The sequence below is a fragment of the Chiloscyllium plagiosum genome, unplaced genomic scaffold, assembly GCF_004010195.1.
Source record: "Chiloscyllium plagiosum isolate BGI_BamShark_2017 unplaced genomic scaffold, ASM401019v2 scaf_12261, whole genome shotgun sequence".
Classification (NCBI taxonomy): domain Eukaryota; kingdom Metazoa; phylum Chordata; class Chondrichthyes; order Orectolobiformes; family Hemiscylliidae; genus Chiloscyllium; species Chiloscyllium plagiosum.
The window spans coordinates 1-13,171 of NW_025215076.1; the positions used below are offsets into that span (position 1 = coordinate 1).

Genomic DNA, 13,171 nt, shown 5'->3' on the forward strand with positions numbered 1-13,171 from the left:
CGGCACAACATCGTGGGCCGAACGGCCTGTTCTTTGCTGTATTGTTCTATGTTCTATGTTCTATGTTTAATAACACCGATCTCAAAACACATTTCTGCATGGATATGAACTTTAACATTTCCGTTTGCTTGTTGGTGATACAGTGAAGTGAACAGAAAATGTAAAATTATCCTTTCACACTTATGTTTACAGAGTGATCAATGACCAAGGAGCTAGAATGACCAAGATAATCACATTAAAATAACAATGGTTTTTCTACTAAAACCTCTTATATCGTTACAGCAATACCTCTGGCTTGTTCAGTTTTTTTTTAAAACCAGTGGTACCTAGAGTCAGTCTTAACTTTTTCATTAACACCCAGATCCTGTTCTTTCTTATCTAAAATAAAACAAAGATCATTGGATGCTGGAGATCTGAAACAAACCAATACAGGAGGTTCTGAGCAGGTCTGGCAGCATCTGCGGAGAGAAAAATGGTTAATGTTTCAATCCAGTGACCCTTCATCAGATCTTACTCAAATTGTTAACTTTATTTCTCTTTCCACAGATGCTTCCAGACTTGCTGAGATTTTCCTGTACTTTCTGCTTTCGATTCTCTCTTATCTATATGCCTTGATAAATTTGAGACTGATTTTCATTATTCCAATAGTCAGTTGGTTGCACAGAATTTGAGTATTGCTGAGGAAAGAAAGAAATTGTCCACATCTTTTGTATTGTACTCACATCAAGACATTCCACAACGTTTTATACTGACAAGTGACTGCTTGTTTGGCAAGCAGAGGTATATCCTTTCAACTGTTTGTAACAAGGAAGGCACTGCCCATACCAAACTAGCAAAATGCATTTCCAACATCAGATGTGCTTCAGAGATCAGGATAGTATTTGCTAAATATTCCTGACTGCCCTTTAAAATAACCAAGTTAACATTGTTAGCTTGTCATGCTTGCAGTGTGATGCATATACAGGAAATTGCATAAAGTATGAACATTCATTGTGCCTGTAGGTCAGGTCATGTTGTGCTTCATTCCTCCTGACAACCCTCCACCAATCAGCGTCAACTTGTCTGGTTTAAATTTAAACAAAGCTTGACAGTTAATTGTCAGCAATCATGCCATCCCACTAATTGGTGTATTCATTTGGTAACTCCATACATCGGAGTCCACTTGCCAACCACTCAGCACTCTCTTCTCAAACAATCTAAAATGTTATTTCTGAAATAACTCCATTCAAAGCTGGTATGCCATCACCAAGTCACTCTTTATTTATATGTGCATAGTATATAACACTGACCCAGCTAACTCCTACAGTGAACAGAACTACTGACACTCTTGTTTATTTATTTGTTTTCTTACAGAATGATTGACACTCCTGTTTTTTTTAAAATTACTGCCACACTACCGCCTAACTGCGGTAGTGATTATTTTTTCCCAAGCACCCGTGTTGTGTGTGTGCAGGTGTGAAACACAGTGAAAGACACAAGGTGCATGAAACTTTATTCAAATTTCCACTACCAGGAAGAAAGGAAACACCTGAGTGGCCAGTGACAGGCAGTGCCCTTCACATCAAAGAGCAATGCTGCGTGGTCAACCAGTGAAGGGGAGGGCAGGGATTAAATCAAAATAGAATTGGAGGGGGAAATAATGCACTCCACTCCCTGCGGCGCCCACCTCTCCCTGAACAACTCCAGGGTGTTGGTGGACACGGCGTGCTCCTTCTCCAGAGACACCCAGGTTATAACGTAACACTCTTTTTATCTCTGTCAGCCAGGACTCCCTGATTGGATCAGGTTAACAGCCCCAATTAGCGAACTCATATTCTGTGATGTACTGAATTGGAATGGCAGAGTTCATTCTAATCACTACAATTTCCTTTCTGGTGTTCTGATGGGTGCAAGACAAAAATATTTTACAAAATATGTTTCTTTTCAACAATTTCCTTACTGTGTTAAGTATATCATTGTTATCCAGCACTCTAGCTGTACCAAAATAAGAGGCATCAGCAGGTAGTTTATTAAATGTGTCAGATTAGTACAAAATTGACTGAGATATAAACACAAAGATCAGTTTGAATTCATCACATCTAAACTAATGTGCTGTAGGAATTTGATTTATTGCAAAGCCTGACTTCAGGGCAAAACAGCCCAAGCTGTAGGTAGTACGGTGGCTCAGTGGTTAGCACTACTGCCTCAAGTAGTCAGGGACCTGGATTCTATTCCAACCTCAGGTGACAGTCTGTGTGGAGTTTGCACATACTACGATACAGAAGAAGACAGGTCAGTGGAATAAAGTGTGCTGTTTTCTAAATGGCATGTGGGCATCGCTGGCTTTATCAGTTTCTATGTCTATTTGCCTGTCAAGATGTGGCGGTGAGCTGCTTTCCTCTTGAGCCACTGCAGTGCATATGGTGAACATTGTGAGTGATATGAAGAAGGGAATTCCAGGATATCACACCAAGAGATAGAAAGAAACAGAGATACACATCAAGGTCAGGATTGTTTGTGATTTGAGGAGAAATAGTGACAATGTGTGAAGCTTGAAGGTAATAATGTTCCCATGTATTTAATGCCCTTATCCTTCTAGATGACAGTATTCATGGGTTTGGGAGGTGCTTTTTAAGGATCTTTTTGGTAAGTTTCTGCAGCACATCTTGTAGGTAGTCCAGAGTGGTGTGGTGGATGAGTGGTTAGCACTGCTGCCTCACAGCACCAGGCACCTGGGTTCAATTCCCACCTCAGGTGATTGCCTGTATGGAGTTTGCACATTCTCCCCGTGTCTGCATGGGTTTCCTCTGGGTACTCAGGTTTCCCCCCACAATCCAAAGATAGGCAGGTGAATTGGCCATGTTGGATGTATTAATCAGGTTTAAATATGGGGTGGGAGAATGGATTGCTGTTTGAATGGTTGGTGTGGACTTGTTAGGCCAAAGGGCCTGTTTCCACACTTTGGGGAATCTCATCTAAGAGAAAATGTTCATTAATTATTCATTATCCCATGGCATTTTGGGAACAGAATCTCTCTCCAAAAAATTGACAGACTACTTCAGGACAATGACATTCTGATACAAATCATCCACTTGAAGGCTTCAGCCTGTGTTTTATCTCCATGGAGCTGATCTTTGGGTGGAAAAAGGATACAGAGTCAGTGTACATGGAGTTGAGATGCTGCAGTTATATGAAGGAATGGTAGAACTGCTGAATTGTTTTTTTTTAGTTTTTTCCACCAAATTATTTCAGATTTCCAACAATAACATTAGCTCAGTAGCAGCAGTGTGTACTACACCAATCAACCACACCGCCCTGTGGCCCAACATTTCAACTCCCCTTCCCACTCTGCCGAGGACATGGAGGTCCTGGGCCTCCTTCACCGCCGCTCCCTCACCACCAGACGCCTGGAGGAAGAATGCCTCATCTTCCACCTTGGAACACTTCAACCCCAGGGCATCAATGTGCCCAAAACGTCGATTTTGCTGCTGCCTGTTGCTGCCTGAACTGCTGTGCTCTTCCAGCACCACTAATCCAAAATCTGATTTTCAGCATCTGCAGTCATTGTTTTATCGCAGTGTGTACTATGCATAAGATGCACTGCGGAAATTTACAAGCAAGATCCTCAAAAAGTGCTTTCTAAACCCACGAATACTTTCATCTAGAAGGACAAGGGCAGCAAATAGATGGGCACACCAGCCCTTACAAGTTTCTCTCCTAGCCACACACCATCCTGACACGGAAATATATCCCCGTTTCCTCAAAATCCTGGAATTCCCTCCTCAGAGCATTATGGGTCTGTATAAAGATGATTTGAAATGGTTCAAGAAGGTTGCTTCCCACTACATTCTCAAGGACAACTAGACATGGGCAATAAATACTGACCTGTCAGTGACACCCATGTCCCACAAGAGAATAAAAACAAAATCCCAGCATTTTGTGAAAGAAGAACTAACTTTTGTTGTGAAGCCCATTCTCTCTTCAGGATTTAGTAACCCTCTAATTTTAATATTGTCTTCACTCAGTCATTGCACTCTCATCTCTGAGTCAGAGGGTTTTGGTTTAATTTGCTTCCTTCAGCAGTCTCCAAAACAGTGAATCTGCATCAAAAGTAATTTTTTTACCTTGTCTCTGATGAACCTTTGAGTATATAGAAGACCGCATTACTACAAGTTTGTTCTTGTGTCTCGCATTCAAATCTTGATACTACCTTCAACGACATGTGGTTGAATGACTCATATTGGATGTCAATCAGCAGCACGCTTGCTATGAGCCGAAAGGTCATGGGTTCACCTTCCACTTCATAGACTTAACCAGCTAGGTTGGCACAGTCCAGTATTGAAGGAATGCTGCATTATCAGGAATACTGGCTTTTCAATGAGATATTGTACCTTCTCATGAATGTTAAAGACCCCAGAGCACATTTCAAAGAAGTAGAGCAAGGCAATTCTCCCTTGTACCTTGGACAATATCTGTCCTTCAATCACCATCAATAAAAATAACAGATTGTCTCATCACTTGTTTGTGGAGCTTGCTCTGAGCAGATCAGTTGCTACGTTTTCTACATTACAATGGTGAATACCCGAAAGAGGGGGTCTCAAGTGATTGGGGCATGTAGGCGTGGGTGAAAATCCCTGTCTCCCTGCTTCCCCCTGATTAAGTCCAGGGTGAAAGGGTTTGGTCAGTCTTCCTACTCAGAGGCCAATTGAGGCCCTTTAGTGATTCTGACGAATCATTTACGGACTTTAGCCGATCGCCACAGCTCGTCAACTGGTAATGAATGGTAGACTTAACTGTTGGGAAATTCACTAAGCAAACTCCATTGAGTTTGTCCTTCTGAATGCGGGGATGATGGACTGCAGGTCCTTCATTCAAAGGCTAATATTCCTCCACCGTCCGTAATTTTGAGCCTAAATGAGAGACCTGGCAATGTAAACTGAGGGGATGGGGAGATGGGGAAAAGGGTGGGATGAGCTGACAAGAAGCCAACCCTCGCCCATTTTCTGAGCTCCCTTCCTGCTCCCTCTCCCACCTCTCACAAGGCTGGTGTTCCTCTTCCTTGGAATCCATCTCCCACTGTGCTTACCTTTTCTGGAGGATTCATGGGTGATCTTCTGGGTTAGCCCCGGTGCAATACTGGCAGTGGCCACCATGAGTAGTGGCGCTGCTGTTCAATCGAGTTGTCATCCTCTGATTGGCTGCCATCTCTCAGGGGTAGGACTTCCATTCTTCTGGGTCCTTGACAAGAATGACACATTACCTCAAAGTCAATGTTGTTTCTCTTGCAACAGTGATACATGTCTCCTCCAAGGCAAGAACAGAAGAACTAGGAGCAAAAGCAGGGCATTCAGCCCATCGAGTCTGCTCCATCATTTAATACAATAATAGCTGATCTTAGATCGGCGTCAACTCCACTCTCCTGCCTACTCTCCATCAACCTTCAACCCATTCCCAATTAAAAATCTACCTCTTGCTCAAATTTACTCAATATCCCTGTATCCACTGCGCTCAGGGGAAGACATCCTGACTATGCCGAATCAAAGTGACTTAATTATCCATAAGGCTCTTTGGGATTTTCTGAGGTCATGAAACGTGCCTTGGAATTGTCATTCTCACTCATTATGCTTCTCTATCTCTCGTTTAGAAGGTGTCATCCTATCCTTCTCATTGTCTGTCGTGATCGGGATTGTCATCGGGGCATTCTTCTGGATTGCCTTCACCTGCCTGGCCCGCAGGAAGCAGGCCAGCGCTTCCATCTCTCCATCCACCAGCCAGCGCAACCGATCCTCATCCCACAACGTCATGCTGACCAGGACCGGCTTCTACCGCAGCAACAGCTATGACAGGCACGGTGACAATAACCTAGCCTTAGCCAATACACTGGCCTTCCAACGGCAAGCCTCCCAAGACCAGGCTGACACCTACGGGAGGAAGTCCACTTTCCGAGCCTCCACCTTCCACCCTTTTGCTGAAATGCCCTTGGCAGACGGGCTGGACAGAATGCAGTCCTCCTCTGGCTTGCTTGGCACTGACACCTCATCCACACTCAACTGCAGCCTGGGCTACCAGGAGCAGCACTGGTCAGAGGCCAGACACTACGATTGTCACTCATCCCAGACCCCACCTCCTGCATACGATTTTGTGGTGGAACCCAGTAAAGAGTCTCTACCATGATGCTCCGACCTCAACATTTGAGGCTCAATGGATTCTCAATGTTTGTAATTTAATTGGTTGGTTGGTGGCTTGACAAACTGTGCAAAAGTACACGATGCAACATTGAAATCCTCGAGGCAGGGCATATAGAGAGAAACTGTTCCCACTACATGAAGGGTCAAGAATCAGAAGTGCACAGATGATTGGCAAAAGCAACATTGACAATACAAAGAAAGTTTTTCCAATGAAGTGATCAGGGATGCACAGTTTGAAAGGATGACTGAGGCTTTCAGAACCTAAACTTTCAAAAGAGGAGTTGGTCAAAGAGAAAATATTTACAGGGCTACAGGCAAAGGGCAGAGAAGTGAAACCATCCAAGTTGCTTTTGCAGAGAACCAGTATAGACTCATTGGGCTGAATGACCTCCTTCTATACTGTAACCATTCAATAATTCTGTGCCAAGTGTTGTAAAATTCAGTGATTCTAATAGTTGCAGTGACAAGAAAAGCTCACTTTCATAGAGCACATGCCCCTATCTCCGTATGAGCCAAAGTATCCCACATTAAATGAAGTGTGTTTCTCGAAGTGTAGTTAATGCTATATTGTGAAAAACACAGTAGCTAATCTACACACAGCAAGTTCCCACAAACAACAATAGAATAATGATCAAAGAATCTTGTTTAGTAAGCTGACTAAGACAAAAATATTGAGCAGGATGTTATGGAGAGATTCACTGCTCTTCTTCCTATATTGCTACAGGATCCTTTGTGCCCAGCTCATACTTTCATCTGAACAACCTCCCTCCTGCAGAGTAGCACTCCTTCAATACCAATGCTCCTTCTAATTTTATTCCTTGCACACAGTCTGGTGATTACATTGCCTGGTACATTTCTGAGCTCTGTGAAGCTGTGAACCCATGCAGCTTAGAATAAACATTACCCAGTACTGCACAGAATATCATCCTAAATTGTCCAAAAAAAAATCAATTGGCACTATGGATGATGTCATGATTAAAAGTAACCTGAATCAAAATCCACTAAATGAAAGTCTCTCTCTGCTGGCTGTAAGATTCTGAGAGTAAATTCCAACCTTTTTCCAACCAACCTGAGTTTGGAGCCTAATGCTCTCATACTGCTCTCTACGTGCAACCATGATTTAGGTTCTTTCTAAACGTTGAAGTTATAGCATGTTGTTTGGCAGCCTACTTTGCATCTGACTCTGAATGAAGTAGAATCACAGAGCTGTACAGCACGGAAACAGACACTTCAGTCCAACTTGTCCATGCTGACCAGATGTCCTACATTGATCGAGTCCTATTTGCCAGCATTTGGCCCATGTCCCTCTAAACCCTTCCTATTCATCCAGATATCTTTTAAATGCTGTAACTGTACCAGCCTCCACTACTTCATCTGGCAGCTTGTTCCATACATGCACCACCCGCTGCGAGAAAAAAAGTGCCCCTTGCATTCCTTTTAAATCTTCCCATCTCACCTTAAAATTATACCTTCAAGCTTTGGACTCCCCCATCCTGCAAAAAATACCATGGCTATTCACCCTATCCATGCCTCTCATGATTTCATAAACTTTTATAAGGTCACTCCTCAGCCTCCGACACTCCAGGGAACATAGCCCCAGCCTATTCAGCCTCTCCCTAACTGCTCAAACCTTCCAACTCTGGCAGCATCCTTGTAAATAATTTCTGCACCTTTTCGAGTTTAACAACATCTTTCCTATAGCAGGGAGACCAGAACTGAATACAGTATTCCAAAAATGGCCTAACTAATGTCCTGCACAGCCGCAACATGCATCCCAACTCTTAAACTCAATGCACTGACCAATAAAGGCAAAAGCGCCAAACACCACCTGCGACTCCACTTTCAAAGAACTGTGCACCTGCACCCATAGGTCTCTTTGTTCGGCAATACTGCCCAAGATCCTACCATTAAGTATATAAGTCCTGCCCTGATTAGTGTGACACACAAAAGGTGCAACATATGAAGACAAACCCATCTGAAATGGACAGTTTGCTGCATGTCCATCACCCATTGAAGACGAACGGTTGCCAGATTGTAGAATAGTTGGTTGTCTTGAAGACCTCAGTTCAAACTCACTCATTTATGCTCAGCCAAGCAGTAACTTGCACAATTACTGTACTCCTGAAAGGGACCTGCATTTATTAAGAGAAACCCTGCATTTCTATAGCATTTTTCAACATCTCAGGATAACTTCTATAACAAATTATATATTATTAATGTGCATAAATGCTTTAAAGTAATTTTTAATCACTGTTGTGGTGGTGGAAATGCAGATCCAATTTACACACAGCAAGCTTCCACGAATACCAATGTGATAATGATCAATAATCTGCTTTTTGCATATGTGTATGATGTAGCATGAAGGAGATATGTTGGCCCAGAAGCCTTAAGTTAAAGATTTATAGTCTTTTTCAAAATATTTTACATTTACCTGAGATGGGGATGAGGTCTTACATTAAAGCCCTATCCAAAGAGAAAAGCATTTCTGACGGTGCAACTTTCCCTCAGAAATGCTGTAAAACTAATTTCAGAGAAGTCAGTAAGATAATTGGTCTCCTTCAACTTATTTCCCATTATGAACAAGAGAAGATGGTCCCTCTTCATGTTGGAGATCCGGAGCACAAGATTTGTAATTTTCAGAAGCAATTCACCACCAATTTGCAACTGGGTCTTCGTGGTTGTGAATAACACCTTGAAATCATGAAACGCTGCAAAGACAGGCAAGCATTCATGTAAATACCTTGCATTTTTGGAGAATGTCCATCTGAACTTAGCTCAGAATTTACTCGACATAAGACTTTCTTTTGTATCAAGTTCTTGTCCATTATTTTCAAACAAGCATTAGCCTGTTTATTTTAATAGGTTTAAATAAGTGACCAACTTTGGTAAACTACCAGGTAAAGAGAAATCAATACAAATACATTCAGCATCTGTATTATTATGTCGTGCGGATGGGTGAAAATATAAATTGCTGTTTGTCATGAAGCCTGAAATTATTGCTGTCCCTTCTTACTATGCTCTAATATACTGACATGACCTGCACATGGCAGAGTGTTCTCAATTTATTGTTAGCCATAACCTACAAAATACATACTTTTAATTGTTTCTTTTTTTATTAAAGCCTTAATACATTTTGTTTCTATTGAATTGAACTTTGAGGAATTTTCTTTTTGTTCTTCAGTTTTGTAAGCGATGTTGCATTTGTTCTACTCATTAAAAGGATGGAAATTAACCTGCTTTTGTAATTCTGTCTGCAACTGACTTATTGTATCTTCTTTCTTTAAAACATGGCCATAATCTTTTATGTTTTAACGATTCAATTGGGATGCAAATCACCTGCAGAGACATATTACCAAACTAACAGCCTCACAGCCAAACAACTGACAGATCCCCATGCAGTAAAGGGAAGCAGCATGTACCTTCATTTGTTTAGGGCATAACACACTTATCTAAACACAAAGAACATGGACATGCATTGTCAAGAAGCTGACAAGAATGGGAAGTAATCTAAGTTTGGGTGTAGTTGAGGTATAAATGCCAGCAGAGAACAGGAAAATAGTGCAAAGGCCAATTCTTTCAGCACACAATATGTTGGATGAACGAAGAGAAAGTTTGCTTGACCTTCTGTAGTCTGTTCAGCAATTTCCACACTTCAGTCAGGAAGCTGTAATGATAAGCAGCGCTGGATCCCTGTGTCCAAACTGTTTGCCTTATAAATGCAACCTTGCAAGCAGATTACCTTTGTATTCTGAAGTGACCCAAATATGTCTTAAAGAGACCAATGAAAGGTGAACCACAAGGGTTGAGCTAGGACAAAGTGAGGACTGCCAATGCTGGACATCTGAGTCGAAAGGTGTGGTCCTGGAAAAACACAACAGGTCAAGCAACATACGAGGAGCAGAACAGTCAACATTTCAAGCATAAGCTCTCCATAGCTTATGCTTGAAACATCAACTCTCCTGCTCGTCTGATGCTGCCTGAATGGTTGCGCTTTTCCAACGCCACACTTTTTGATCAGGCTGAGCATTGAATAAGGAGAGAGAACCTGTTTCCACTGGCAGGACTTGAGCTAGGTTGCAAAAGAATCACATGGGAGATGGAGAATGTTTTATTCATGCATCAAGTACTTGTGATCTGGAATGTGCTGCCTGAAGGGACAGTGAAGATAGATTATGTTGAAAGGAATTGGTTAACCCTGAAGATGTAAAGCCGTAGGGAAAGGGCTGGGGAGTAAAACGAATAGAACTCTCATAAAAGAGCTGATACAGTCATGATGGACTGAATGGTCTTGCTCTATGCAATAGCACTTTACGAATGATTTCTCTCAACAGTGCTTGTGTTTTTAGCAAAGCACTTTTTTTTCCCACAGACACCATTTAGAAATAAATTCATCTTTTACCAGAATTAGCATTGTCGATTGCTAACATTACTGTTATGCAAAATCAGTTTGGCTTCAATGATTGATGTCTTTGTTGGGTTTATGAGAGTTGCTCTGTTCTTTAATTGTGTTACAGAACTGTTTGGTTGTAAGGACTCTGTTTTGCTGGGATACATAATTACTGTGAATTTTGCAATATGCCACCAGACAGCCATGTTCCTATTCCATCTGCTGTGTGATTCTGAGAAAACAGAAACTCAATCTAAAATGTAATTAAAAATTGTGAGGAAAATAATAAACCAAGGAAACAGTCAGAAGTAAATTTGATGCTTTAATGTTAGAAACTGTGTGTGTTTATGCTCCATCAGAGCCCACCATCTATTGGTGCTGCTTAAGTTTTGCAGAAACAATCAATAATGTCCTTCACATAAGGTAAAGTCACTGTAGTCCCAGAAGACCAAAGGGCTGATCTCTCATTAGAGAAAGAGACAAATGGTGGTGACTTAAACTGAGGGTCACTACACCTCACGTTAGGAGAGAGGTTGGGAAGGAGAGTCTTTCATGGTAACCTCAGTAGGTGCAGGAATTGAACCCACACCGTCAACACTTCACTGCGAGTTGGTTACCTCAGTTGGCTAGATGACTGGTTTGCAGCATCAACAGAATAGATTCAATTGCCACACCAGCTGAGGTTACCATGATGGTCCCACCATCTCAATCATAGCCCTCACCGCTTGCTCTGACATGTGGTGGTCCTTGGGTTACACTCATCACCAATCATTTCTCCTCTCTTTCTTTAGTAAGACAGCATTTTTATAGTCCTCTGGGACTGTGGGTTACTTTACCTCACTGCGTCACAGAGCAGCTGTTCAGCCAAATGAGTTAACTATCCCCTGTCTTGATGTGTATTGACATAAACTGGGGAACAAAGAGCAAATTGGAAGCAGTGAAAAATCTTTGCCAAAGCATGGAACCAGCATGAACAGCCCCCAGGTTTCAAAGTTCTCTTGCCATCTTCTGAGCACAGTGAAGGAGACTCATTTAGGCAGTGAGGAAAGCTAATGACATGCTGGCCTTCATAACGAGGAGATTTGAGTATCAGAGTGAGGATGTTTTGCTACAGTTATACAGGGCCTTAGTGGTGCCACACCTTGAGTATTGAGAGCAGTTTTGGTCTCCTAGTCTGAGGAAGGACATTCTTGCTATTGAGGGAGTCCAGTTCACCAGACTGATTCCCAAGATGGCAGGACTGACATATGAAGAATGACTGGATTGACTAGGCTTGTACTCGCTGGAATTTATAAGAATGAAGAGGGAATCTCATAGAAACAATGAAAAAATGTTCCCAATATTGAGGAAATCCAGAACTATGGGTCACAATCTAAGAATAAGATGTAAGACATTCAGGACTAAGATGAGGAGGGTTGTGAACCTGTGGTATTCTCTCCCACAGAAAGCTGTTCAGGCCAGTTCATTAGATATATTCAAGAGGCAGCTGGATTTGGCCCTTATACCTAAAAGAATCAAGGGGTGTGGAGAGAAAGTGGGAGTGGGATATTGAATTGCATGATCAGCCATGATCATATTGCATGGCAATGCAGGCTCAAAGGACTGAATGGCCTATTCCTGTACCTGTTTTCAATGATTCTATGCAAATACTGGGCCATCTCCTCCAGCCTCCTAAGTTATGCTTTTATTTCTGCAAAGGGTATGTTTTATGAAGACACCATTTATTTTGTTTCTGTCTTTCATACTGTTCAGTGAAATGTTTTCTTCTCCCCCACCCCACCAGACAATTATAGATAATAAGAAGCACTGTGACAAAGCGAATTAAGCAGAATTAGAAAATTCATCCGGCTTCCTGGTTTCAATCAAACTTTCCAGAGTGATGTGCAGGCTTCCCGTGTGTTGGAGGGTAATTCATTTACTTTCGCCTGAACAGATTAAGACTGTGATGTTATTCATCCATTCAGAGAGTTGAATAATTTACTGAGTAACTGCATCCTGATTAACTTTACACACAAACCAGCATCCAGACACATATTGGGTTCAGACAAGTGGCTCTTGTAGTACAGTGATGGTATCCCTACTTCTGGGCTAAGTGACCCAGGTTCTAATCTCACCTTCTCCAAAGAAGTGCATTAATATCTTTGAGCGGATTAATTAGAAATATCAATAGTAGATTTCAGCCCTTCATCCTGATGCTGAATCATAACATTTTTGGTTTGATTTATTCAATTATCTGTTCATGATTTTTTTCTCTCTCTCGTAATGTGGTTAAACCTCACATCAAAACTTCAACCTCATTTGACAGTTTCTGTGAAGTGATATTCTGACACTTGCAAATAAAGTCACACGTGAATAAAGATCACCTCAAGATTGAAAAGGTGCTTTTTTAATCAGTAAAACTGCTGATTAATAAAATACTGTGTCACATTCTGAAGCAGAGTTATATTGGATTACAATCAGTGACTCTGTTTCACTCTCCACAGATGCATTTCTTGCTTTTATTCCAGATTTCCAGTAACTGCAGTGCCTACTTTACTTTTATTGCAATGTAACATTGTCAATTCATTTTATATTCAGTTTTACTTCATTAGAAAATTGCAATGAAACATGGGAGTGT

The 13,171-nt window shown here is 41.6% G+C and overlaps 1 protein-coding gene across 1 annotated transcript; it reads left to right on the top strand.

Annotated features, from left to right (window-relative positions):
- Positions 1 to 5,577: 5,577 nt before the first annotated feature.
- myct1a (myc target 1a) lies at positions 5,578 to 7,439 on the top strand (the record flags this gene model as incomplete). Its single annotated transcript, XM_043686700.1, has 1 exon — positions 5,578 to 7,439. A coding segment is annotated over one exon (576 nt), but the record flags the coding sequence as incomplete, so codon positions are not given.
- Positions 7,440 to 13,171: the final 5,732 nt, after the last annotated feature.